Source organism: Mesoplodon mirus (assembly GCF_964341445.2).
Source record: "Mesoplodon mirus genome assembly, chromosome: 5".
Lineage (NCBI taxonomy): Eukaryota > Metazoa > Chordata > Mammalia > Artiodactyla > Ziphiidae > Mesoplodon > Mesoplodon mirus.
The window spans coordinates 47,006,439-47,029,479 of record NC_138980.1 but is presented as its reverse complement, the minus strand read 5'-3'; the positions used below and the strand labels follow the sequence as shown (position 1 = coordinate 47,029,479).

The 23,041-nt window shown below is 47.0% G+C and overlaps 1 protein-coding gene across 3 annotated transcripts in view; it reads left to right on the top strand.

Annotated features, from left to right (window-relative positions):
* The window catches only part of ZNF496 (zinc finger protein 496), a 40,816-nt gene extending 27,023 nt beyond the window's left edge, over positions 1 to 13,793 (top strand). For 2 of the 3 annotated variants that reach the window (XM_082620278.1, XM_082620277.1), the window contains exons 7-10: positions 1,545 to 1,677; positions 2,223 to 2,330; positions 3,430 to 3,543; positions 10,373 to 13,793. In XM_082620278.1, coding sequence (XP_082476404.1) covers positions 1,545 to 1,677; positions 2,223 to 2,330; positions 3,430 to 3,543; positions 10,373 to 11,127 — 1,110 coding nt within the window. In that variant the 3' untranslated portion in view covers positions 11,128 to 13,793. The remainder of the gene's footprint in view (positions 1 to 1,544; positions 1,678 to 2,222; positions 2,331 to 3,429; positions 3,544 to 10,372) is intronic. The other variant, XM_082620279.1, reaches the window with a different exon arrangement.
* The last annotated feature ends 9,248 nt before the right edge of the window (positions 13,794 to 23,041 follow it).

The window sequence follows — 23,041 nt, the reverse complement described above, 5'->3', positions numbered from 1 at the left end:
TTACTCACTAGGTTTAATTTAAAAATTAAAAAGCACGTATGTGGGGGAGGAAGGGTCCAGAGGTACCAGAGGAGATGCATTGAAAATTCTCCTTACCCAGGTCCCCACCCACCTGTCGACCCGCCAACCCCCGCACCTGGCACCTGGCCCCCGGGCAACCGTATGGCAGTAACTGGTAATATTCCAGAGATTTAGATGCAAGGACATGTGTTTAAAATATTGTGAATTCTTTTTCTTTAAAAAAAAAAAAAGATGTTAGTATATTATACAGAAGTACTGTGGGTTGCATTTTTACCCCCAAATTTTATCCCCCAAATTTTATTTTGAAGTCCTTTTCAATTAACTGTATAAACAGTTTTTTTAAACCCAAATGGAATTTTATTTTAAATGCTTTGTGATTGAAACACTTTGCAGAAAACCTGTGCTTGTTAAGCCAATATATAATGACATGCTTAGTAGAAATAATACATGTATGTATTTCTGTTCTTCTGGGATTAGAAGGTACAAATAGAAATGTCAACTAGACCAGTAGTTGTTCATCTTTCACATTTTACTTCTCTCAAATATTCTATCAAATGATCAAGGTTCCAGATTATTACAAACAAAACAAATAATTTTTCAATGACATTTACATATACCACCAATTGTCATATTAGTATTTAGAGGAAATTTGAGAACCTAGCTTCATGCTCTAACTGACTAAGAATTACATTTCCATTTTGTAAATGACTTCTTTAGTTTTATGGACTCCCGGTATTATGTGGACATGCCATCATTTCAGAAATTAAAATTAATTTTTGACACATTCTCATGGTTTATAACACAAAGTGTAAGAAAAGTCTCCCTCCTGTGCATAACCCTGGGGGTCCTAGCACCTTTTGCAGAAGCAGCCGACGGTCAAGACTCTTAGGTGCTGGGCACACAGGGACAATCTAGACAACCTCTGCGCGGGTGCTTTTTTCATGTAACAGTACACCTTGGAGGGCTTCCTACGTGGTACAGAGAAGCCCTTACTCTTTCTAACGGGGTGTGATCAGGCCTTCTAGGATGTCCTGTAGCTTACTTACACAGTTCTTTGTTGATGAGCATAGACCTTGTTTTCAGCTTTAACTATCATCTGTTATCATCAGTGCTGCAGCGAAGGCGCTCATACAGACCTCATGCTGCACGTGTGCAAAATAAACTATAGAAATGGAATCTCTGCATCAAAGGATGAACACGTGGGTAATCTGGTGGACGTTTGCCAGCCTGTGAGTTGTGGGTTGCAGCCTCCCCAGCACTGTGTAGGAAGGCCTGTTCTGTACATCCTTGGCCACCCTGTGAGGCATCCACTGTTTGGATTCTGCCAAACCAGATGCATCCAAGGTGGATCTCAGGCTAGAACTAGGGAATCGGTGTGAGCTCTGGAGCAGCCCGTCTGCTTTTTCTTTCTCCCATCTGCACGGGGGCTCTGCCTCAACCCCGTCTTCCTTCCCACTTGTTTGTAGCATCCCTCCCCTAGCTTGTCCCCGGATTGAGGTGTACCTGTTCTCCTGTGGTTTCAGAATCGGGTTTCTTCTTTCAAGGATATGATCTTCTGCTTCTCAGAAGAGGACTGGTCCCTTCTAGACCCTGCCCAGACTGGCTTCTACGGAGAGTTCATCATTGGGGAGGACTACGGTGTCTCACTGCCTCCAAGTAAGACTTAACTCTCCTCTCTCCTGAGACCAGGGATCTAGGGGGCCCATATCTGACCTCACTGTTCACCCCCAAACCCTGATGGGAGGTCACCTCTACACAGTGGCCCCAAGGCCACTTCGCAGGTTGACCATTGCCTGCTGCTGTGACATGTAAGTTAGGCTTGTTAGCTGGCTGTTTTGCATAGAAAACCAAATATAACTTGTATCCCTTGCATTTGCTTTTCTTCTGTCATTCTTGTCCTACGGATCTCTTCATTGCTGTTTTTCTAACTGATGGGCCTGAAAGAGTTGCCCCAGGCCCACAGCTTCCCCTTTAGTGTCCTCCTTCCCCCACCCTCTCCCTGCTTGCTCTGGTCTTTCCACTTCTCTGTGGCCCTGTGTGGCTCCTGTTGGTGTCATGGCCTGTCGTGTGTCCTTCCAACTTCTCTCTTCTCTACCTGTCCCAGAGTTGCCTGGGACAGGCAACTTCTCTCTCCTCCCACCCTGGTTTCCTATGGGAGCAGGTCACTGATGAATGTGTATCTTTCCCTTTTCTGTGAATAGTTGACCCAGCTGCCCAGCTGGATCTCTCCCAAGGAGAGGAGAATGAGCCACGTGTTCCAGAGTTGCAGGACCTCCAGGGGAAGGATGTGTCTCAGGTCTCCTACTCAGGTGAGTAGTGATACCAGAACTTGGTGAATAGAGCGGGATGGAAGGCCGCTGCCAGCCAGAGGCAGACCTGCTCCCTCTGCCAATTTTCTGCAGCCCTCTGTCACCACTGGACCATGTCTTGGTAGGACAAGTCTTGCCTCGTCCCTCATTCCTTACAGAAAGAATATGGGGATTTTAATTTTGCCAGGTGTGGGGATTGCACTTCATCAACCAGGAACTAGGATGTAATATGAATATCTTTCTCCTCTACTATAAGTGACACCTGGCTTATGCTGACAACCCAGTGGTCCCTCTACCAGTGAGGTCAGATACTCTCCAAAGGTCAGGTAGGGGAGGAGGAGGGTGTGCCACCTCTTGGCCGGGCACTGGGCACAGTGCCTCTGGCCGCTTCACCTGTCTACTCCTTCCAGCCACATACTGCAGGTGGTGTGAGGAAAGTGAGGCAGGGGGTGGTGCTGGGGCTTGGTTGACATGACACAGTTCAGCAGCAGCATCTCCCAGCCCCCTCCCCACCCCCAGCTTTCTGTGTCACCAGAGCTTGTGTTTATAACCACTGTGCTGTAACTCCTCAAGATGTCTGCTCCTTCGGGGGAAAAAGTTCTGTACGGTGTCGTCAGCAGGCCCTTGACCCCTTCCCCTTTGGGACCTAAAGCTGGCACCGAGCAGATCTGTATTTCACTCACTGTCCCCACCTGGAACAAGCATCCAGGGCCTCTGGTGTGGCTAGCTTCCCATCCCATCTCTACCCCAGCAGGCCCTGTCCAGGCTGCATTTATGCAGCGTCTGCGTGGAGTACTGGAAATCCCAGCACAGAAAATGGAAATGACAGCAGGGATGGCAGTTACTTGTCCACAGTCAAGTGGAAGGGGCAGAACGAGGATCCACATTCCTCCTATCTAGCTTCAAAACCCACGTTCGTGGTGTTGGCCCATTTTGCCTGCAGATTCATTTGCTCAACAGACATTTACTGAGTGGCTGCCCTGAGAGGGAGCCTAGGCCTACTCTTGGATCACAGCCTGGCATCTGTTAAGATGCACCCGCCCCGGGTGGTGCTGCAGCTGCAGGGAAAATCAATGTTTTCATTTTCTTCTCTGGAAAGACTTTCCAAGTCTCCAGCCATTCCAGACAGAAGAAAGAAGAAAATGGGATGAGCCGCAGGTGCCAGAGTTCCAAATCTGCCAGCAGACAGTGCTCCCTCAAAGCACCTGCCCAGGTAAAGGAATGCCTGAGAGGGTGTGGGGGAGTGTGCCCCTGGGTGTGTGATGTGTGGCTTGAGTGTGCATATGTGTGTATATGGTGTGTGGTGTGTACGTGAGCTTGTGTGTGCATGTAGCGTGGGGCTGTGATATGGCATGTGATGGCATGTGTGATGTATGTATAGTGTGTCTGGTGTGTTGCGTGTGTGAGCGTACATGTGTAGTGTGTATGGTTTGTGGCATTGTGTGGTATGCATGTGAGCATGTCTGCATGTGTGTGGGCATACACGTGTGAGTGTGGTATGTATGTGGTGTGTGCATAACATCTGTGTGAATGTTTGCGTGCATGGTGTGTGTGTGCGTGCATGCGTGTTGTGTATGTGTATACATCTGTGCTGGTGGTAGGTTCAGGAATTGAACTTTCTGAAATTCCTGCCGACAGTTCCTTGCCAACTGCCTGCCCTAGTTTTGTTTTGCTAGGTTCTCTCCCAGCTCACTCGCAATATGAGACCCTCCCCTCCTTTCCTTTCTCTTGTGGGTTGAGTCAGGGTGCTGATGTAGTGTGTTGACCACCTAGTTTGTGTATTTCTTCCCTGAGCAAGGAAGACCAGACTCCCTGGACAAAGTGTTGGAATTAAAGAACAGGTTTGCAGAATGCTGAAAGGGGGACCTCTGGAGAATGTGCTCCAACTGCTCTCAGCAGCATTTAGACTCCAAGTAATGCTGGTACAAGTTGCCACCTCCAGAGGCGAAGACTAAAATCCCGCCATAGTTAATGTCCTCAGTGTTCAGCCATTCTTCCAAATATCACACCCAAGTCTCCGGTCCTTACTTAAACCCACTGTGTCATGGAGGACTTTTTGCAGCTATGAAGACTGACTCATGCACAATCTGTGATGCCTTTTGGAAGCAAGACTTGCATGATATTTTGGTATTTCCACCTACCATTGTGCAGGGTTCACAACCATTTGTGTTCGCCCCCTATCCTATGTAGACAAAAGGGATTTTATGTTTATGTAAATCTACAGTAGATCTACATGGACAGTACTCCCTCCCCACAAGCTTTTTTCTTTTTTCCATTTTTTTTTTTTTTTTTTTGCGGTACGCAGGCCTCTCACCGTTGTGGCCCCTCCCGCCATGGAGCACAGGCTCCGGACGCGCAGGCCCAGCGGCCATGGCCCACGAGCCCAGCCGCTCTGCAGCACGTGGGATCTTCCCAGACCGGGGCACGAACCCGTGTCCCCTGCATCGTCAGGTGGACTCCCAACCGCTATGCCACCAGGGAAGCCCTCCCCACAAGCTTTGATGCTCACCCCTGGTTTTCTAAGGAGCTTGCTTCTGTATGCTGAGGATGTTTATTCATGTGTAGCCCATTCTCAGTTCTGCCTGATGAAAGCTTGATTCTCAAGATACATTTTGTTTTATGTTTTGTTTTTTTGGCCGTGAGGCATGTGGGATCTTAGCTCCCTGACCGAGGAGTGAACCTGCACCCCCTGCCTTGGAAGGCGAAGTCTTAACCACCAGAACGCCAGGGAAGTCCCTCGAGATACATTTTGAATCCTCTTCAGCTTCTTCCTGCCCACAGCATGTCTCAGCCCTGGCAGCATCCTTATAGAATGTGGATAGTCATTAATCCCCAGGGGAGTTTTTTAGCTCCACTCCCCCTTTGCTGGGCTCTGACACAGAATATACTTTGAAATGGCAAGAAGCTAAGGGTTGCTATCTGAGATCAGTGAGAGATGATAGATTGCAAAGAATAGGCACCATTTTTATTTTGGTAGCCTTTCCCACACTTTGGACAGCAGGTGAAGGGTCCACATCCCCACATCCATGCTCATGAGGGACCCTCCCAACTGGTTCCATTCGTGTCAGTCCAACCAGCACATTGTAAAGCTGCCACTGTGATGGAATATCTTTTTTTTAATTTATTTATTTTATTCTTTTTTGGGGGGTGGGTACTGCATTGGGTCTTCGTTGCTGCACACGGGCTTTCTCTAGTTGCGGCGAGCAGGGGCTACTCTTCATTTTGGTGCACGGGCTTCCCACTGCAGCGGCTTCTCTTGTTGCGGAGCACGGGCTCTAGGCGCGTGGGCTTCAGTAGTTGTGGCACACGGGCTCAGTAGTTGTGGCATGCAGGCTCTAGAGCGCAGGCCCAGTAGTTGTGGCGCACGGGCTTAGTTGCTCCGCGGCATGTGGGATCTTCCCAGACCAGGGCTCGAACCCATGTCCCCTACATTGGCAGGTGGATTCTTAACCACTGCGCCACCAGGAAGCTCAGAATATCTTTTCTTGTTTATTGTGTTTTCTCTGTGAATTGCCTAGTTGATATTCTTTAGTCCTTTTTTTCTTTTTTGCCCCTTCCCCCTTCACATTTGGTAAGCTCTATGTCTTTATGTCCAAAGCACTGCACCAGTGTAAGGTCTTTACATGATTTGTGCATTATATCCTTACCGAACCTTCTGAGATAGATACTGTCTCAGCCAGCACAGGCTACTATAGCAAAATACCATAGAGCTATTTTCTATTAAACAACAGAAATTTATTTCTCACAGTTCTGGAGATTAAGAAGTCTGAGATCAAGTCAACAGCAGATTCATTGTATGGTGAGGGCTCTCTTCCTGGGTTGTGGTTGACTGCCTTCTCCCTGTGTGCTTGTATGCCCTTTCCTTGGTGCATGCTCATGGAGACAGAACTCTTGTCTCTTCCTCTTCTTATAAAGGTACTAATCCCATCACAAAGGTCCCACCTTCGAGACCTCATATAAACCTAATTACCTTCCAAAGGCCCCACCTCCCATACCATCACATTGGGAGTTAGTGCTTCAACATACAAATTCTGGGGGTGACACAAACTCTTGGCCCGTAACAGGTACTGTGATGTCTCCATTCTGCAGCTGGGACCCCCAAGCTGAAGTCTCTTGCCCAGGCAGCATCTGACACTCACAGGCTGTGAGTATCAGACTGAGGATCTGAACCCATGTTATAGGGCTCCAGGCCCGTGCTCTTAATTCCACATTCACTTGCGTTTTCCATGAATTAGTAGAAACTCAAAATTGTGGGTCTCAACCTGTTGCCTCTTAGTATTTGTGCATAATTCCTCCTGTTTTTTAACTTTGTTTATGTGTTTTTTAGGACATAAATGGTTTTCTAAAAACGTTCTTAATATGTAAATGCCGCTATTCGTCTCTTTTTTGATTTTGTGTCTTAAGAAAGCCTCCCATCCTAACATTATAAGAATATATTATAATGCGTTTATTTATTTATTTTTTAAAATCTAGCTTCCTGTCCTCCCTGCTTCTCTCCTTAGCAACCCCAGCTGACAGGGAATGATTCATTCCCAGGCCACAGATTGCCCTTCTTGAGGAGTTAGCCATCAACCTGGTCATGGGCTTTTTCCCCCTGAAAACACACAGCAGCCTGGTTGTTCCCTGGCCATGGAACAGCATAGCCAGAGGCTTTGGTATGCAGCGCCCACCCCCCCCACCCCCAGCTGAGCTCAGTTCCCCTGAACCTTGGTCTACTTTATCTCTCGGTTTTAAATTTTTCTTCTGTAAGACAGAGATAATAGTCATAGCTACCTTGTGGAGTTGTTATTGTTGAGGATTAAATGATTTTTCTTTTTTCTTTCTTTTTTTTTTTTTTTTTTGCGTTACGCGGGCCTCTCACTGTTGTGGCCTCTCCCGTTGCGGAGCACAGGCTCCGGACGCACAGGCTCAGCGGCCATGGCTCACGGGCCCAGCCGCTCCGCGGCATGTGGGACCTTCCCAGACCGGGGCACGAACCCACGTCCCCTGCATCAGCAAGTGGACTCTCAACCACTGCGCCACCAGGGAAGCCCAGGATTAAATGATTTAATACATGTAAAAGCACTTACACCAATAACTTCACTGTTTTCTCTACCATTATCCTCACAGCCAATTCAGCCTCCATCTCCCCTTCTCTCCGCCCCGCACACCCCTTGCATTCATCAGTGCTGAGCTGAGACAACCCTGGTGTTACTCTTTCTCTGTGGTGTTTTGGGCAACACATCTATGAGTTTCATCTCATCTGCTAGGAATTCTTTACACTGTTGTGTCAATGGCACACAGCACTATTGTTGATTTATTTCCCCCTTTTTAGAAACTATGCATCTATTTTTGGTCACTTCATCTGATTTAAGGGGATGTCATCCTATATGCACTGTATTAGTCTCCTAGGACAGCTGTAATAAAGTACCACAGACTGGGAGGCTTGAACAACAGAAGTTGGTTTTCTCAACATTCTGGCAGCTTAGAAGATTGAGATCAAGGTTTCAGTAGAGTAGGCTTCTCCTGAGGCCTCTCTTCTTGGCTTGTAGATAGCTGTTTTCTCCCTGTGTTTTCACATGCTCATCTCTCTGCATGTCTGTGTCCTAACCTCCTCTTCTTACAAGGATACCTGTTGGATTAAGTCCTGCCCTGTTGACTTCATTTTAACTTAATTACCTCTTTTTTTAAAAATTATTTATTCATTTATTTAACATTTGGCTGCATTGGGTCTTCGCTGCTGCATGCGGGTTTTCTCTAGTTGCTGAGAGTGGGGGCTACTCTTTGTTGCAGCATGCGGGCCCAGTAGTTGTGGCTCACAGGATCTAGAGCGCAGGCTCGGTAGTTGTGACACACGGGCTTAGTTGCTCCATGGCATGTGGGATCTTTCCAGACCAGGGCTAGATCCCATGTCCCCCACATTGGCAGGCAGATTCTTAACCACTGCGCCACCAGGGAAGCCCCCACTTAATTACCTCTTGAAAGACCTTATCTCCAAATATAGTCACATTCTGAGGTGCTAGGGGTTAAGACTTCAACATAACGTATTTTTAAGAGGAAGAGGATGCAGTTCAGCCTATAACACTTCACCCTCTGTTCCCCCATGAATGATGCTTCTCATATGCAAAATACATTCACCCTATCCCAACATTCCTTAACCTATTCCAGCATCATCAAGATTTAATCTAAATCAGGTTTGGGTGAAATTCAAGGTGTACTCACTTCCAACTGTGAACCTGTGAATCCAAACATCAAGTTATGTGCCTTCCAAAATGCAATGGTAAGTCAGCCAGAGAGTAGACACTCTCATTCCTAAAGGGAGAGATTGAAAAGAAGAAAGGCTGATGGCTCCCAAGCAAGTCTGAATCCTAGCAGGGCAAATTCCGTTAGATTTTAGGGCTTGAGTCATCTTTGGCTCAGGGCTGTGTCCACACTCTGGGCCTGTGGATGCAGTGGCAGTCCTGTCAACCTCTGAACTGCCTTTGGGGCTGGTCTTCCTTTTCCTTCAAGGTTGATGCATGTTTGCAGCCAGATAGCTCTATTAGTTTGCTCTAGAAGTCTGAGAGCCTTCCTTCAGTTCATCCTGTCTCCTTCCTTTTTATTCCAAGGTGGCAGTGTTTCGGCTCATATAATGTTCTTAGAAACACTGTAGGCCTCCCATGCAATTTACAGTAGTTCAGACCGTCAGACAAGAGGGTCCTCTGCAGACCATTCCTGGATTATCTCACCTCCATTCCTGGCTTCCGAGAAGGTTGATTGGATCCAAGGTTGTCCTGCCACACCCTCGGTGTTCTCCCCAGAATATACTTTCTCATTTTTTGCAGTACAGGTAGACAGAAAATTTTCTAAATCTTCAAGTCTTCCCTTCCCACTCCCCAGTCTCACGTTCTACCCAGTCCCCCTCACACTTGTCTTAGGATGTATGGACAGATATCCCCATGGACTCTGCCCCTCCCATTGTCTCTCCTGCTCTCTGTGGCTTTGGGTCTTCCTGCTGTGCTCTGTCCGGTTTCACCTGTTCTCACTTTCCCTAAGCTGCCAGAACTCTCCTCACTCCAGCAATTAAGTCCAGAATAACCATATTCCTACTAATATCTTGAAGGGCCTGGCACCACTGCCCCCCACCTCTGTTTTAGACCTGAGCCCCACATTGCACAAAAGTGAGGAAACAGTCCTGAGGGGAGCTGCGCAGTGGGCTCTGGGCTGCAGGCCAGGACTTCATACCAGGTTCCCCAGTACCCACCCACTTCCTCCCCACGGTACAGCTTTCCAACATCACAGGCTTGGGATCCATTGAACGAGCTGCTTCTACTCAGTTTGTAAAGTCCAGGACATCTCTACGCATCACCACTAGTGGCTGTTGGTGGGCCTCTGATACGACACTGAGAGGGAGAGGTGATCTTGGGCGGTCTGGGACCATTGAACAGCTCTGACATCCCAGCAGGGCTCAATTCCCCTTCAGCCCTGAGCCCTTGGGCACATCACCCGAGTTTGCCTATGTTTATAATGTGGCAAATCAGGTATCACTGGGTGTGTCTGGGAGCAAACGGGACTGGGCACGTCAGAAGTCTTGCACAATCCCTGGGTCATTTAAGTGCTCAGAGTATGGTAGCTGGCAGCTTCCTGGCAGTCTGTTTATAGAATATAGGGTCTTCCTCTCTCTCAATGCTTTTAATGTACCCTGACAGATTTTTCCCCATGCCTGGTTAAGGAAGTCAAGGTTAAGTGATGTGTAAATGCTCAGGACTTACATGGATAGATACAAACTCTTAGAGCTTGGAGGGGTCTCAGTGGCTAGGAAAAAAAAAAAAAAGATTGGGTCTGGGGGCTTAGGAGAAAAAGGTAGGGAAGCGGGAGAGAGGAGAAAGAGGTACCGAGGATATGTTGGCACAGTGTGGCTAAGGGTTTCCTTGCCCCTAGATACACCAGAGGTATCTGCAACCGGAAGATCCCTTGCAAAAATGTGGGTTCCTGGACCCACGCTGAACCTTCCTGGGTAGGGTTCGTAGGGGCTAGAGTGTGGCCTGGGCAGCACCGCTGACCTCCATGTTGCTTTCTGGTAGCCGGAGGTGATGCACCATTTCCCGACAACAGCCTGGATGAGGAGGTGACCATCGAGATTGTTCTTTCCAGCTCTGGGGACGAGGACTCCCAGCTCGGCCCCTACTGCACAGACGAGCTGCAGAGCCCCACGGAGAAGCAGCACAGCCTCCCTACCTCCCACCGGAGCGGCCCTGAGTCAGGGGGCGAGGTGCAGACCTCCTCCAAAAAGTCCTATGTGTGCCCGAACTGTGGCAAAATCTTCCGCTGGAGGGTCAACTTCATCCGGCACCTGCGGAGTCGCAGGGAGCAGAAGCCACACGAATGCTCGGTGTGCGGGGAGCTGTTCAGTGACAGCGAGGACCTAGACGGGCACCTGGAGACCCACGAGGTCCAGAAACCTTTTAGGTGCGGTGCCTGTGGGAAGAGCTTCCGCCTCAACTCCCACCTGCTCTCCCACAGGCGGATACACTTGCAGCCAGACAGACTCGAGCTACTGAAGAAGAGAGAGCAGGAGGCATCGGGGACCGTGGGCGGGGCTTCCGACGCCCTACTGGCAGAGGGCAAGGCCAAGCTGCGCTTCCAGTGCTGTGACTGCGGGAAGGTGTTCCAGCGTCCCGACCACCTGGCCCGGCACCGCAGTAGCACTCACGCGGACAAGTCCCGGCCCTTTCAGTGCCGGTACTGCGTCAAAAGCTTTTCCCAGAACTCTGACCTTCTCCGCCACCAGCGCCTGCACATGAAGCGCCGGTCCAAGCAGGCGCTGAACTCCTACTGAGTCAAGGGCGCACACGTTGTTGGGTGCAGCTCCAGCCTGGGTAGAGCACATCCCGCTCATGCTCGGTACTGACTGTTTCCAGACTCTTCCCCAGGACAGAGACCACATCCTCCTGACCTTTACTCTCAGGTACAAATGAGATCGTGGCCAGTTGAGCATTTGTTCTGTCTCTGCTGTGCCAGAAGCCGGGAGGGCGTGTCACCACCAGCTTTGACTTGCCCAGTGTTTTCGGGTCTAGGGGAACCCTGTCCAGTGCTTCCCAAGCAGTGGAGGGACTGGGGCGCCCCCTACTGCAGTGACCCCTTGTGGGGGGGGGGGGTGTCTGTCCCTTACCAACTAACTTTCAATATACTCCCATCCTGTGCTGTCTGAATGCCCACCCCATCCTGAGGTCTGGAGGTAACTGTACTTTCTACCTGACAGCAAGAAGCTGCAGATGAGGTGATGGGTTAGGAGGAAGGCAGGAAGGTGGGGTGGGACCCGTGGGCACAAGGGCAGTAGGGCCAAGCACACCAAACCATGCCATGTCATCAGAAGGCTGAGTCCTGGTCACCATCTGGTCCACAAGAACACTCAAAATTAGGAGATGGCCCTTTCAGGCTCAGAAACCTTGATGGGGGGCTTTATAGCTTCTTGCCAAATGGAAACCTTTTATTTGTGATGGTGGCTGGTTATTAGGGATTGTGAGCTCATTTAAGGCAAAGCCCACATTTTAAATTGTATGTTGGCACACTCTCCCCAAAGTGTCCTTTCTTTGTACCCTGAAGGTCCTTGGTATATGCCTGGGGGTTAGAAGTGAAGTCATCATCATTTGAAAGGCACATAAGTTTCCTTTCCCATTGGGTCGTGTCTAGGAAAGGGGAGCTCAGCTCCAGTGAATGAGAGGTTCTTTGACTGGGTGAGTTGAGCAGGGGAAACAACAGAACCTTTGGTGAAGTCATTCTCTACATATGTATTAACTTAGTGTGCCAGTTGTATTAGTTCATTAGGGCTGCTGTAACAAAGTACCAAAAACTGGATGGCTTAGAACAACAGAAATTCATCATCTCAGTTCTGGAGGCCAGAAGTCCAAGATCAGGGTGTCAGCAGGGTTGGTTTCTTGTAAAGGAAGGATCTGCTCCATGCCTCTCCTCTAGCTTCAATGGTTACTGACAATTGTTGATATTCTTTGTCTTGTTGAAGCATCACCCCATCTCTACCTTCATCTTTACATGGTGTTCCTGTGTATGTGTCTGTCTCCAAATTTTCCCTTTTTATAAAGACACTAGTCATATCGGATTAGGGCCTACCCTACTGTTTCCAGTATGTTCCCATCTTAACTCATTGTATCTGCAATGACCCTATTTCTAAATAAGGTCACATTCTGAGGTACTGGGGTTAGGACTTCAACATGAATTTGGGGGGGGATGGGGAGACACAGTTTAACCCATAAAACTAGATAATCCTGAGGTTCTGCTGTCATTGCTGAGTCAATGACAGGTGAGTCAATACAAACTTGGGTTAGCTTGCTCTCAGTTCTATTGGAAGCAGGATTCAGATCCAAGCTTCTGCTCCCAGGGTGGATGTCCTCTGCATATAGCCTTTAAATTTCATTGCCTGGGGTTCTGGGCTGGGAGTGACCACTGGTAGTGAAACCGCAAGCAATGAAAACCATGGTCATGTTCCTGGCAGACTGACCAGGTTGGCTCAGCTCAGTGATGAGAAAGCACAGAGGCTATAGAGTATCAGTGACTAAATCAGAAAGCCAGCCATCAGGCATGTGTTACGTATTTGTATGTCAGGTCCCATTAGCAGGCAGTAAGGCTGGGCAAATGAATGCGAGGCCCTTTGTTCCTTGTCAGCCACTTCATTGTCATGTTGAGAGACACTGCTGCCACAAACTCAGTGAAAGAGTTACAAGGCTTTATAGTTATGATTACTGTGCCCGTGTAGATTCATCTACATACCCAGGAACAGTAAATGCAATAAAATAATTTGGTCGTACCCTGAACAAGAAATAAACTATCGAGGCTCTTTGTTTTCTACATAATTTGCCTCTTGGATTGATCTGCCAGGAGAAGGGAAAAATGTGAATCTTGAAGGCCAAGGGAGGGGAAAATTCCAAATAGAACCCAGATTCTGTGTACATTTACCCCACCCACCTGTGCAGTCTTGCCCAAGGATTCCATTAAGAGGGGAGGTTATGATCCCAAGAGGAACACTACTCAGTGTATTTTATCTGAAAATCTTAAGTAAGAAAGAAAGGGAATGTGACAGAATTGGAACCTTTGGGGATGCTGTGCATCTGTTCAGTACCCATCAAATATTGTGAGGGAGTCCCCCATTCACTTACGCAAACCTGACCAAGGTACTTAGCTAATCAGAAGGTTACCTTCCCCCTGGATTCAGAAACCCTACTGGGTGATGCAACTCAAATCCCAGGTTCTTTCCATGCAGAAGAACCAATGCGGTTACCTGCTCTGGAGAAAGCTCCTCCAGAAGATAGGAGAACTGACCGACTTAGTCCCTTCCCACCCTCCCTGGGTAGCTGGGCAGACAGGTGAGCTATGTTTCTACCTTGCCATGGATGTTCAGAGACCCCGCATCTGAAGAACATCTGTCCTCCCTGTTCATCTGATCCCTTGGCATTGTCCCCATGAATTCACAGGTGCATAATAAAATTCGACTCACTGAATTAATATTTTCGTTTGACTTTTCATTTTAGTTTAAAAAGTAACAAGTAGCACAGCTGAGAGAAATGGTCAGTTGGCCTGACAAAGACAAGTTGAGGTGGGAGGATGCTGAAAATGGCCCTCTGGTTGTCAGGCATCACCTTGTGAAACTTCTGGGCCTCAGATAGATAGTTCTGGTCACCTGATCTGACTGCTCTAGAGGAGAGAGGAAGTAACTGCTTCTTTACACCAGGGATGGGATGAACTGGTAACACCATAGCTGTTTCACCCAACCTCTGCCATTTTCATATAGCCTCTGTCTCCTGACCTCTTGCCACAGCTGGGAAAAACAAAGATAAAGCCAGTGGTGGGAAGGCCCCTTGCTATTCTTAAGTCAAATCATGGCACAAGTGGAAGAGAAGACACCAGTCTGTGCCTACCTTGGACTTGGAGATTGGTCCTGGTTGCTTTTCTCCTATGAGATAGTTTCCCTTCTCTACCAAAAGCAGAGTTTTGATCAGGCACAAACACTTCTGCTTGCAGCATAATGGAGGGAATTTGATGACATTTTTGTCAACTCCCCAGTTCCATCAAATAAACCCAGGTGCATTTTCTATTAGTAACAAAAGTTGATACTGTTTTGTCTTATAAGGAATGGTCAATGCCTACCAGTGCTCCAATGCAAACAAGTCTACAGATTAGGTAACATGCATAAGAAGGCAGCTTAGCCGGCAAAGGAGCATTGGGAGGAAGACTGGATGACCAGGCTCTCCTGCAGCCCTGCCCCACACCTAAGGCACCCAGCATCTGCAGCCTGGTTATTAGGGATCCTAAGTTCATCAAGGGCAGAGCCCTGGGGTTCCATCCATACTTTTTGACCATCCCATACAGATTAGGAATTTTATCCTCCCTCTAAACCATAGCCAACAACCAGAGCACCATGATTAATGTGCATATAATCACCAAAGTACACTGCAGTATTATCAATTCCCCATAAGATGCAGAACTCTCTTAAGAAATGGAAGAGCAGATTCACACATTAATGGGAAGGGCCAGTCTTCACTCGTGTATCTTGGCTGTAGCCAAGGAGATCACAAGCAGATTGGTAACCCCCTCAAGACAAAGGGCTGTCTCCTCAGCACACAAATAAATATGGCAGGGGATTGCCCTTTTCCCATCACCCGCTAAAAAACGGTTTGGTACAAGTCATGTCTGTACTAGCCTATTATGTACAGATCTTGCTACATCTTGTCAAAATGTAAAGGGGCCAGGATACCTGCCCTGAAAACGTTGCAGGTCAGAAAAGGTGCAGACTTAATAGTCGGGGTAAATCAATCCCACCCAAATCAAGCTGGATCACCTTTGAAAGTGTCTGTGTGCTCTGAGAAGAGGTGGGGGCCTGCTTCCAACCCACTGAAGGTAAATTCAGAGTGATTTCTAGATTTTTTTAAAATAAATTTACTTATTTTTTATTTATTTTATTTATTTATTTTTGGCTGTGATGGGTCTTCGTTGCTGCACGTGGGCTTTCTCTTGTTTCAGTGAGTGGGGGCTACTCTTCGTTGCGGTGTGCGGGCTTCTCATTGTGGTGGCTTCTCGTTGTTGCTGAGCACGGAGTCTAGGTGCCCGGGCCTCAGTAGTTGTGGCTCGCGGGCTCTAGAGCACAGGCTCAGTAGCTGTGGCGCACGGGCTTAGTTGCTCCGCGGCATGTGGGATCTTCCCAGACCAGGGCTCGAACCCATGTCCCCTGCACTGACAGGCAGATTCTTAACCACTGCACCACCAGGGAAGTCCTAGATATTTTTAAGTGTTTCTCTGAGTAAATATTTTGGAAAAGAAGATTTGGAGTGGAAAAGAGTATAAGCTCATATTGAAATCATATCAACACAGCATCTTCAGCAAACAATGACTCATCAAGTTGCAGGTAGGGGGTGGGGTTGCTAAGAGTGGCTGGACCAAATTTATCTTGGTCTCCTTTTTTACAACTCATATTTTTCTAAAATGGCTTGGCTGATGTCCAGATGACATTCTGTGGTCGTGATCTAAAAATTTCACTAGCAACTTTCTTTAACCATCTGCTCAAGAAGCCCAAAGTCTAACAGGTGTGCACTCACCAAACTTATAGAAGAACCAGGTGCACCAGCAAAGATGGCCACTGAGATGAGAGATCCAGGGGCCTCAGCATCCTTAAGGCTGCCTCCTGTACCTGTGGAGATTTTCATGTAGCTGCCTTTGGTGACAGCAGAGAACTTTGGCTCAGGCACACTCTCTGTCCTTTGAGAAGGTGCTAGGCAGGTGGGCAGTCTTGGGGTTCGGAGAGGGTAGGCATAGACCCACATTGTAGTTGGGAAGGAGAGGGTGGACAGATACTGGTATATTCTCTCAATGTTTTCTCCACTGCTAATCACCCACCAAGAACTGAGACCTCATTGTGTTTACCTGTTTACGTTGTCAGCTCAGTATCTGAATCAAAATGGGATATTGATAATGTGTGGTATAAGGTGCACCTTGTCAATTCTGCCCTCCCAAGAGAGACTGGACTCCTATTGGAGCAGGAGCTTGGAAACCAGCTTTTCCAGGTGCTGAGAAGAGCCTGCTGCTATCATAACGCCAATTCTCTGATACCAACTGGTTGTTCTCTGTGGACAGGGAATGTTGCCTGCCATTCCAGTAAACAAGGATCAAGCCATCGGCCACGGCAGCCCTGCCCCTCCCTCCCCGACTGTGCACCCTGAGGGGAATACAGGATAGAGAAAAACAGGGACTTCCCTGGCAGTCCAGTGGTTAAGACTCCGCACTTCCAACACAGGGGATGTGGGTTCGATCCCTGGTTGGGGAGCTAGAATCCCACATGCCAAGGATAGAGAAAAACAGGAAGCATTATGTGCTTTGGATACTGGCCCTATATAGTTAAGGTGCTTATCTAAGGAATAATTTCAATGAGCCCAGATTCTTGCATCTTCCCTTACAGAGAAAAGTGCTAAAATCATTAACTTGAGGTGTCTGTTTTTGTGATTAGCAGTAATAAATGCAGTCACTCTCCCACTAGGACGGACAATCTAGCATACAGAACACATGATTTTTCGTTTTGTTACTCTTTTGGGCAAAGGTGAGATTTTTCTGAGCTGGGTTTTAAGTGGCAGAGGGAAGCAAATTCCTTTTTTGCAACTTTTCTTGGTCACTTGGGAAAGAGAAGTCTGAGACAAAAGATTGTCTGAAGCCAGACAGACTCTTTCTCCCTAAACCTGAGCTGATCTCCTTCAGCCTCGAGAAAGGGCCCTCCAGGGGATATCAGTGCTCTAGCCCATGTGCTCCACACCCCTTCCCCACCCATGTTTGAGTCACAAGATGTGGCTGAAGAAGACGTAACCACAACCCTGGCTGAGTTTCAGGCTCTGGATAGCAAAGATGAAGTTGAAACTGAGCAGAACCCTGTGGGTCCCTCCTGGGCACAAAAGCCTTTCTGTGCCCCCTGTTTCTTGTTTGTAGGAAATAGGCTTCATTCAGCCTCCTTGACCTTCCCTGAGTCAAAAGGGTAGATCTAAACAGTTGCTAATCAAGGGAAAGGAGAAGAATGCCGAAACAAGGAAGGAGCTGTCAATAAACAATAGTGCAGTGTTGGGGCAGGGTTCTAGTTCCTCCTCAAGGAATATACATAACAATATCTTTGAGTTCTTCTGCTGGAACTAAGGCTCCAACCCAGGTGGAGGATGGTAAGTTCATGCTGAGCACAAGATTCCTGGAATACTGCCCAGTTTCCTCAGCACCAATCAATCAGAAGAAAGTCACACACCCTGCAGCCCTCACCCCAAATTTTGCCTATGAAAACATCCCCCCCACAGAAAAAAAAAAAAACAAAAAAAGACAAAACAACTTTTCCTCCTAAACCATTGAGGAGCTCAAGGTTTTTGAGCATAGGCTACCCATTCTCTTTGCTTGACCGTGCAATAAACCTTTCTCTGCTCCAAACTGATGTTTCAGTTTATTTGGCGTCAGTGTGCATCAGGCACACAAACTTTGTTCAGTAACAAAGTCATGATAAATCCAGGGAAGAAAAAAAAATCATTTTTAATGAAAAGGCCCTGGTCGGCTTTGAAATAGGTTAAGGGTGACACATAAAGGAAGGGGGCACAGCACAACCATTAAAAGAATGACACAACCATTAAGAAGAACAGGATACCACAAAAACAGGTTAGAACTTACTAGGTCCAAGATGGCGGAAGATTCAACTTCCAGTAGACCTTGAGCCTCATTATATGCTCATTGTAATACATTAGCATCTAAATGACACACCCACCCGTGCCATGACAGTTCCGAGGCTGACCATAAGAAGCCAACCATAAAAGGCCAAAACGTGGGTGGTGGCCCAGCTCCTGGGAATCTCTGCCCTTTCCCCAAAATAGTTGGAATAATCCTCCCACTCGTTAGCCTATGAAATTACCCAACTCATAAAAGCTAACCACTCCCACATCTCGGGGCCACTCTCACTTTCCAAGACCCTGACCTCATGCCCTGGGGTCACCTCTCTTGCCTTCTGAGATGGCCCATACTCTGTCTATGGAGTGCATATCTCTCTAAATAAACCTGCTTTAACTTTACTTTGGCTCCCTCCTGAATTCTTTCCTGTGTGAAGCCAAGGACTCTCACTTGGCGACCCGTCCCAGGGACTCACTCGAGACCAGGGACATGACCATTTTCTTGTGTACCATTTTTCCTAGAACATGGGGAAGAGACTTCATGAGAAGAGGACTTCTTTTACCTGGAAACACCTAGGAGCTGCCTTCACTGCTCATCCCTCTCCTTTGCTCCCTTGGTGGCTGTGAGGGACTTATAAAAGTCCAGATGCCTTTGGCTTGGCAGCTGTGGGCAATAGATGACATTAACTCTTGGGTGCCACCTATCTATTCCTCAGAGGGACAACTCTCTTTGGGACCCCAAAGTATCACTTTGGGGACTGGTTTATTCCAACAAGGCTACAGCAGAAGCTCCATGGTGGGGTGGGGTGGGAGGCAGGGGTGGTCCATTTCTGGGTATTGTGTATCCTAGTGCATTTTTGTCTTGATAATCAGACCAAACCTCCAACAGTCATGGAAACACTGATATCTTGGAGGTACTCAGCTCTCCCAACTATAATCTCCTGTCCCTCCCTAACCTCTGTCTTTCTGTCTTGTCTGTCTGTTTTCCAGGAAGGCATGTGAGTGCAACAGAGAGACCTAGGGAGGAGACCTGACTGGATTCTGGTCTCACCATTCTGCATAGCCCTGAGCATTTTCCTGGGAGTCTTTTAACTGCTCTGAGCCTCAGGAGTCTGCTCAGTGACAGTCCCCTTGACCTGCATGGGCAGAGGCACAGCTGTGCCTGCCAAGCTTGTAACCTGAGCTCACCCCTGCATCATCTGACCTAGAAAGGGAAAGGTACACACATAAGTTGTGCAAGATTTTATATGAACCTTGACATGCCCCTCCCTTTGGTAGATGGTAACCCAAGAAGCAGGAAAAAAGGCTCAGGAATTTCCCTATAACTGGAAGAAACTTGTGTATTTACCTCTTATGGCAATTGGAAGAGCTTGGAAGAGCTTTGCCCATGTTAACTCATTTAATCTTCACAATTATTTAGCAAAATAGGCACAATTATTACCCTCATTTTATGGATGAGGCATGGAGTGGTTAAGGAATTTGATTAGGGACACACAGCTGACCCAAGATTCCAATTCAGGCAGCCTGTATAGGTAGTCTGGGCTTTTCATAGTGTGCTGAGTTACTGCTCACTAAGGCATTAAGCAACAAATTCCACAAATGATTTTTAAATTAGTGCCGTGATAAAGGCTACAGACAAGAAATGCAGAGAGAAGATACAGGGAGGTATTCCTTAGTCTATGAAGTCAGGGAAGGCTTCCATGAGAAGTAACTTTGAAAGTGAGATGTGGCAGATGAATAAAAAGTAGCAGGAAAAAGGGAGGGGACAGGAATTTCCACATCTGGTAGGACAGAGGGGAATAGGCCAGAGTAGCACCAGACCTTGTACTTTACTTTGAGAGTCCATTTGGACAAGGATGTGTTTTCTAAGATGTTTCTGCTGCAGTGGGGTGAAGGGGAAGGAGTACTGGGGCTACTGGAGAGGGACAGCAGGTACAGGGGAGATAGTGAGGTATAGGGGAGGGGCAGTGCATCAGTGTAAGGCAGGACAGTACACAGGAAGGGCAGTGAGTTTTAGGAGTGCAGAGGAGTGGTAGTAAGATTTAGGAGAGAAACAGTGGGGCAGTGGGGTGCAGAGGAGGGGCAGTAGGGTACGTTGTAGGGGCAGTGAGTTTTAGGGTAAGGACAGTGAAGTCAGGGGAAGCGGGCAGTGCTGGGGATTTGGGGGAGGTGAGTTTCAAAGCTGTTGAGCTAGGACAACTGAGATACCAATCAGGAGCTGGTAACAGCAACAGAGGGTGCAGAGAAGTAGAGAGATCTGAGAAATATGTGGGAAGTAAGCAGGGGAGAACTTCCCAGTTTCTGACTTGAACAGAAGGGTGATATTTTGAGGAGGAAGGAATATTTCTGCATGAGTTCGGTGTGAGACTTGCTGAGTTTCAGGGTAGCCACAGGGAGGGGCAGCAGGATATGAACATCTGGAAATCAGGGAGAACTTCAGGCTGCAGGGGAAACACTTGTCACTGTAATTAAAGGTGTGAGAGTAAATGAGATGGCCATGGGAGAAAGCACATAAGGGCAAGAGACCCTGGATGGAGAGTCCTAGGAAACATCTATATTTAAAAACCTCAGTCCATACCATCAACCAAGAAAAATGCAGAAGGCTGCAAATTAGAAAAGAGTTTATTTGGAGTCTTAGAAATTGCAATTCAGGAGACAGATTCAGGTAAAACCCAAAGAACTTTCTGGAAAAGAAAGAGTCAGTGGCTTATAAAGGCAAAAGCCACAGAGCTGTTAAAGTTGTCTGGTAAGAATTATGATTAACTCTGATACAAGAAAGAAAATATTTGATGGGTTAGCTAAAGATGGTGGAGTAGAAGGACATGTGCTCACCCCCTCTTATGAAAACACCAGAATCACAACTAATGGCTGAACAACCATAAAAACAAAAACAAAAACAAAAACAAAAACTGGAACCTACCAAAAAAGACACCCTACATTCAAAGACAAAGGAGAAGCCACAATGAGGCAGTAGGAGGGGCACAATCATGGTATAATCACATACCCACCAGGTGGGTGACACACAGACTGGAAAACAATTATACAACAGAAATTCTCCCACTAGAGTGGAAGTTCTGAGGCCCATGTCAGGCTTCCCAGCCTGGGGGTCTGGCAATAGAAGGAGGAATCCCCAGAGAATCTGGCTTTGAAGGCCAGTGGGATTCATTTGCAAGACTTCCACAGGACTGGGGGAGACAAAAACTCAACTCTTGGGGGGGCACACACAAAGTCTTGTGAGCACCAGGACCCAGGGGAAAAAAGAAGTGACCCCACAAGTGACTGGCCAGACCTACCTGCTAGTATTGGAGGGTCTCCTGCAGAGGCTGGGTGTGGGGGTGTGGGGGGCTGTGGCTCACTGCAGGGACAAAGACACTGGGAACAACAATTCTGGGAAGTACTCATTGGTGTGAGCCTTCCTGGAGACTGCCATTAGCCCCACAAAACAGCCTGTAGGCTCCAGAGCTATGTAGCCTTAGGTCAAACAACCAACAGGGAGGGAACACAGCCCCACCCATCATCAGAGAAGTAGATTAATGCTTTACTGAGCATGGCATTGCCCACCAGAGGGACAAGACCCAGCTCTACCCACCACTAGTCCCTCCCATCAGGAAGCTTGCACAAGCTTCTTAGATAGCAACATCCACCAAAGGGTGAACACCAGAAGTAAGAACTACAATCCTTCAGTCTGTGGAATGAAAACCACAATCACAGAAAGTTAGACAAAATGAAACAGCAGAGGGTTATGTACCAGATGAAGGAACAAGATAAAACCCCAGAAAAGCAACTAAGTGAAGTGAAGGTAGGCAACTCTCTGGAAAAAGAATTCAGAATACTGATAATGAAGATGATCCAGGATCTCAGAAAAAGAATGGAGGCAAGGATTGAGAAAATGCAAAAAATGTTTCACAAAGACCTAGAAGTACTAAAGAGCAAAGAGAGATGAACAGTACAATAAATGAAATGAAAAATACACTAGAAGGAATCAATAGCAGAATAACTGAGGCGGAAGAATGGATAAGTGACCTGGAAGACAGAATGGTGGAAAACACTGCCATTGAACAGAATAAAGACAAAAGAATGAAAAGAAATGAAGACAGTCTAAGAGACCTCTGGGACAACATTAAATGCACCAACATTCACATTATAGGGGTCCCAAAAGGAGAAGACAGAGAGAAAGGACCTGAGAAAATATTTGAAGAAATAATAGCTGAAAACTTCCCTAATATGGGAAAGGAAACAGTCACCCAGAGAGTCCCAGGCATGATAAAGCCAAGAAGGAACACACCAAGACAGACAGTAATCAAATTGACAAAAATTAAAGACAAAGAAAAAATATTAAAAGCAACAAGGGAAAAATGACAAATAACATACAAGGGAACTCCCATAAGGTTATCAGCTGATTATTCAGCAGAAACTCTGCAGGCTAGAAGGGAGTGGCAGGATATATTTAAAATGATGAAAGGGAAAAACCTACAACCGAGATTACTCTACCCAGCAAGGATCTCATTCAGATTCGATGGAGAAATCAAAAGCTTTACAGACAAGCAAAAACTAAGAGGATTCAGCACCACCAAATCAGCTCTACAACAAATGCTAAAGGAACTTCTCTAAGTGAGAAACACAAGAGAAGAAAAGGACCTACAAAAACAAACCCAAAACAATTAAGAAAATGGTCATAGGAACATACATATCGATAATTACCTTAAACGTGAATGGATTAAATGCTCCAACCAAAAGACACAGGCTTGCTGAATGGACACAAAAACAAGACCCATATATATATTGTCTACAAGAGGTCCACTTCAGACTTAGGGACACATACAGACTGAAAGTTAGGGGATGGAAAAAGATATTCCATGTAAATGGAAATCAAAAGGAAGCTAGGGTAGCAATTCTCATATCAGATAAAATAGACTTTAAAATAAAGACTGTTACAAGAGACAAGGAAGGACACTACATAGTGATCAAAAGATCAATCCAAGAAGATGATTTAACAATTATAAATATATATGCACCCAATATAGGAGCACCTCAATACATAAGGCAACTGCAAACAGCTGTAAAAGA